General features: G+C 31.8%; 1 protein-coding gene across 1 annotated transcript in view; it reads left to right on the top strand.

The window, feature by feature from the left end:
• Positions 1-4,898, top strand: part of LOC105450357 — a 20,969-nt gene that overhangs the window by 6,559 nt on the left and 9,512 nt on the right. The window contains exons 4-5 of the mRNA XM_011690150.1: positions 476-697; positions 3,120-3,316. Coding sequence (XP_011688452.1) covers positions 476-697; positions 3,120-3,316 — 419 coding nt within the window. The remainder of the gene's footprint in view (positions 1-475; positions 698-3,119; positions 3,317-4,898) is intronic.

Raw genomic sequence — 4,898 nt, 5'->3', positions numbered from 1 at the left:
TATATATATATATATATATAAATATAATTTAGCTAAATCGGAGGGGGCCATGTCTGGGTGTTTCCATTGTAAGCGCGATCTGATTGATCAATTTTATTCGTTAATAACTCTGTAAAAAAAAAAAAAAGGTCTGAGCCAAAATTAGAAAAAAAACTTTTTGTTCAAAATTTTATTCTCTTTCACGCCTTGAAATATTAATTAAGAGTTTTGGGACACTCTGTATAATATAAACAAAAAAATTGTTTATAATATCATCTTCTTTCTGATTTCAAAGAGATACAAATAATTTTTCTTTTAAGTGCAATAGAGGAGTGTAATAAAATATTTCATTATTATTAAGTTTCTTATGCAAGTTAGATAATTTTTTATTCACACACACACACACACACACACATATACACACACATATATAAAAGCACATATATATTTATATTAGTTAAAGAAACTATTTCTAATACATGTTTATTAATTTTAGTAAGTAATAGAGATTCATATAAGGAACCAAGCAGTCATGTTGCTACTGAAAGATACTCACCTGTTCGTCGAGCATCAGAAGGATCAGGTGCTCCTGGACCAGGCATCCAAGCGCTTCAACAAGAATATCAACAGTTACAGAGATTAGCATCGCCTTCACATAGTCCTGCAAGTATTCCTGGTTCTCCTGTACACGAAAGAGGTGTAGCAGCAATTACGCAAGGTATTTTTTTTTATAGAACACTGCTAATTTAATATGCATTATTAGAATTTTTTATTGTGGATCTTAATAATTATTCAATAATGCTGATAATTACTAATTTATTTTATAACGAGTTGAGTTGCCAAGCAACAATTTGATTTTGAAAATCGATTTTGTAATAAATTAAGAGAGTTTAGATAATAATATGTAATTTACTTATATGTATATGTCACAGGCAAATGGTCATTTTGGGCCAGTAGCTTTTGGTTAGAGAAATGCTATTTGTCTGATCAAATGACTTTCTCTTCACTGCTTTGTGTTCAAATGCTATTTTTGTAGGCAATATTATTTACCTGAACGCTTTTTAAGATTTGAACGAAGTACGTATATACATTGATGCATTTCAGTATTTAATAAGGTTATTATTTTGATAATTCATTTGTATTTTTTATTTCTGCAAATAAAAATGATCTCTCTTAGTGTAATGATCTCTTAGTGAACCTTGCTTCGCGTAAAAAGTCGCAAATCCATGTTAAATCTCGTTTCACGTTGTAAAGTACTTGCGTGGAGATAGTTATACGCCCATGGATGTAGGAATATAAGAGGACGGAGAACAAAGTCGTAACTTAGGCGAGGGTAGAGTCCTAGATTATCAGAGAAGCGCGACTGGCTTATGGCAGTATCGCAAAAGTATTAGAAAATATTAAAAATGGCGTCGAATGGCCAATCATAAGTTTGATTTATTCGGCAGCCATTTATAATAGCGATAAATCAATCTTATGATTGGCCATTTGCGTGTCCAATCAGGACTCGTAACACCGGTCGCGCTTCTCTGATAATCTAGGACTCTAGGCGAGGGAAGTAAAGCCGAAATACGGGGAGAGATTGGGGGAAATTGGTGCCTAGTTCACTCTTATTGGGTCCCAGTTCTAGGGATACTCGGTCTATTATACATGTGTGTATCACACGGACACGAGAACTTAATATCATTGCGCTTGTGCAGACTAACAGCCAATCAAATGTAGGCACCAGTTTATCTCGTCACATCGTCCCGCACTGGCTTTCCCCTTACAACTCTATGCTCTGTCCCCTTATATTCCTATGTCCATGGTTATGCCCCTCCTACAAAGGGACTCCACCTCAAAAATAACTAACCTAACCTAACCCAAACTATTTTTTGGTGTGGAATGGATCTCGCTTCGCATAAAATGGTGTAAATCCATGTGGAACCTCGCTTCGCGTTGTAAAATATATGCGCGAAGACATACTTCATTGAATTTCATTTGCCTAAAAACGGTTCAGTTAAATAGCATTTGACTAGGAAAAAAGCGTTTTAAAACAAATAAATCAGTGAAAGTCATTTGGTTAGGCAGATAGAATTTGTCTAGCAAAAAGCTACTGGGTCCAAAATGACCATTTGCCTGCGACATATATATTTGAGAATTTTTTATGTGTAAATATACTGGACGGCAAAATTAACGCATAGGTAAATTTATATCAAAATTTTGCATAACTTTAGTAAACAATCGTAACTCCGTGTAAAATGGTCGTATCGAGAAGTTTTTTTTTTCATTTTCAAGGCTGAAGCCTGTACTTAAAGAAGCTTTCGATAGATTTTTAATCTATCTTTTCTCCTATCCGTCATTTTTTGAAAAGTAAAGACATGTTACGTTTCTAAAAAAATTTAACGCACTTTATGGAACGGAATGAATTTTTTTCGCAAATGCCATGACAACTATCGTACAGTTTGGATTTATTAATACAAATTTCAAAAAAAAGCAAACTACGATTTTTTCCGCGGAATTACTGCATGTCAAAGTTATTATTGCACTTTCAGTAAATTATCGCCAATATTAGCATTATCCGATGCGCACCACGGAGAGAGGTGCTGGTCAGATTTAACGCATTGTGCGTGCGTGCGTGCGTGCGCGTGCGCGCGCGCACACAGAGTGCGAAAAAAATAGCACGTTTTGTAACACTTTTTTTAAAACACTAGCTATAACTTTGTCAAAAAAATCGTACAAAAATGATCAAAAAATGGATTTGTTAGGAAATCAATGAGCTTCAAAACTTATAAATTTTTATCGGCCAAGCAACCGACTTCTCTGACCAGCGCAGTAGTTTAAAGAAAAAATTTTTTTCCTATTTTTCTAAGTCTGTCTTCAACGTTCGCCATTTTATAAAGCATTTCTGGAACTCAATTTTGATTTTCTTAGTTATCAAGGGGAATGTCCGAACTTTAAATTGTGCTTAGGTTCATCTCGATCCGATGATTTTTCATATAGTTACCGTTATTAAAAGATATTAAAAATTTGAGCTAAAATTTAGTGGCCCGATTTTTTGCGAATGAGTGTATATTCCATATAACAAATAAAGAATTTTTTGAGACAAGAAATTTATAGTTAATATATTACAATGATTTTTTTCTATTCATCAATAATAGGTCTCAGTGGTTTAACTACAACATCAGTACAGGGTAGTATCGTACATGGTACGCCAGCGCAGCCACCAGCCACACCTTTAGATTTAAGTCCACTTAGGCATCATAGATCACCTGCGACTACTCCTGTGAGTTACTCACCCAGTAATAGTCCAGCATTGGATATGATACAAGAAGAACATCCTGTAGAAATATCAAGGGTATGTAGTACTTTATTAAATATGCAAAGCAGTTTATTTTAACTATTCATTTTAAACATTTAAAAACAGTGCATTTAATAAAAAAAATTTTTAAACAAAGTTACTTTTTATTTCAAGGAGCATTTATGATTACAGTTTACTCCAGATAAAGAAATATTTTTCGAGATTTTAATTCTAATGGAACTGTATCTCTTCTTATATATAAATTAATTCTTGTTGTTTTACATAAAAGTATTAAAGAAAAATTCTTGAAAAGTTAATACTTGCAAAATATTTAATGTTTTTTTTAAATATAAATTTTAATATAAAATATAACATAAAAAATATAAAAATCTAATTATTAATTTTTATTAATTTTTATTAATTATTTTGTGCACAAAATAATTAATAAAAATTAATAAAAATTAATAATTAATAAAAATTAGCAAACGTACAAATTTCCATTTAGAAAAAGAGGAGATCAATTATTGGCGCCACCATGATTAGAACCCCGGAAATGGCGAACTAAAATAGATCGCATGACGAGAGTGAGGCTGGATGCCATATTGAAATTATATACGTAATAATAATAAGTTGCATATTAATTATTTTGTGCACAAAATAATTAATATGCAAACAAAATAAAAATAGATGCAAAAATTAGCAAACGACTAGCAATCGAATGGCGTATTCGAAAATATTGAAATCGTTAATTCGACAGCTGGCTTCACACCGACCGGTCCTGATGTGCACTCTATTTTGACCAACACTGACATCGAAGATGCCGACAGAGAGTTGCGCTACTGTATATACTGTGTCCTGGCTATAACTTTAAAAGCTTAAAAAACTGTATTTTTTCAATTTTCCATGAGTTTTTTTGGTTCCTTTCCTAAGGGATAGAAAAATTCAATGGAAAAATTCACGTATGTTCGTAAAATATGTCATATTTATTTCTTTTCCGTAAAAAAATTGTCTTTATTTAACAGAAGTTGAATAAAATTAATATGTTATATCCCAGATAATTGAGATGATACAAAAGTAGAAAATATGTATAAAAACGTTTAAAAAATGTTTAAAAGATTTAAAATTTAGCTTTATGATATTTTTAGGACTTTTGTGCTATCAAAAATGTTAAACAATAATATATACATATCACATAATAACATACCTTCAAAAAATTACAATAAATACATTTAATTCTTTGCACAGCAAAGATATAACAGATAGATCTGATTTAACCTCCTTTGTTTTTTCGTTTTTAAGATAAATCCTTATCAAGGACAATCATAGTAGAACGTACTTTTTTATATTGTACTTTCTTATAGTGACAATCTCTTTATTGTTAACTTTTTTGTTATCACACTTCTAACTTATACAAAGGACCACGCACTAATCATATGGAAAAGTGGCCCCGGTTAAAACAAAAATAATCTATGCGAAAATGTTCTTTATGAGGTACTGATCAAAAGTCTCAATGGTGTCAACCTTCAACCACCGCTAGTTTTCACACTGTCAGATCATAAAGATTACTTGAAACCACTTTATTTTAGAAAATCATAAAATTACGCTTCCTTGCTCTCTCTCTCTCTCTCTCTCTCTCTCT

The sequence above is a fragment of the Wasmannia auropunctata genome, unplaced genomic scaffold, assembly GCF_000956235.1.
Source record: "Wasmannia auropunctata unplaced genomic scaffold, wasmannia.A_1.0 LD336063.1, whole genome shotgun sequence".
Classification (NCBI taxonomy): Eukaryota; Metazoa; Arthropoda; class Insecta; order Hymenoptera; family Formicidae; genus Wasmannia; species Wasmannia auropunctata.
The sequence above is the reverse complement of the archived record's forward strand: the minus strand, read 5'-3'. Positions and strand labels throughout refer to the sequence as shown.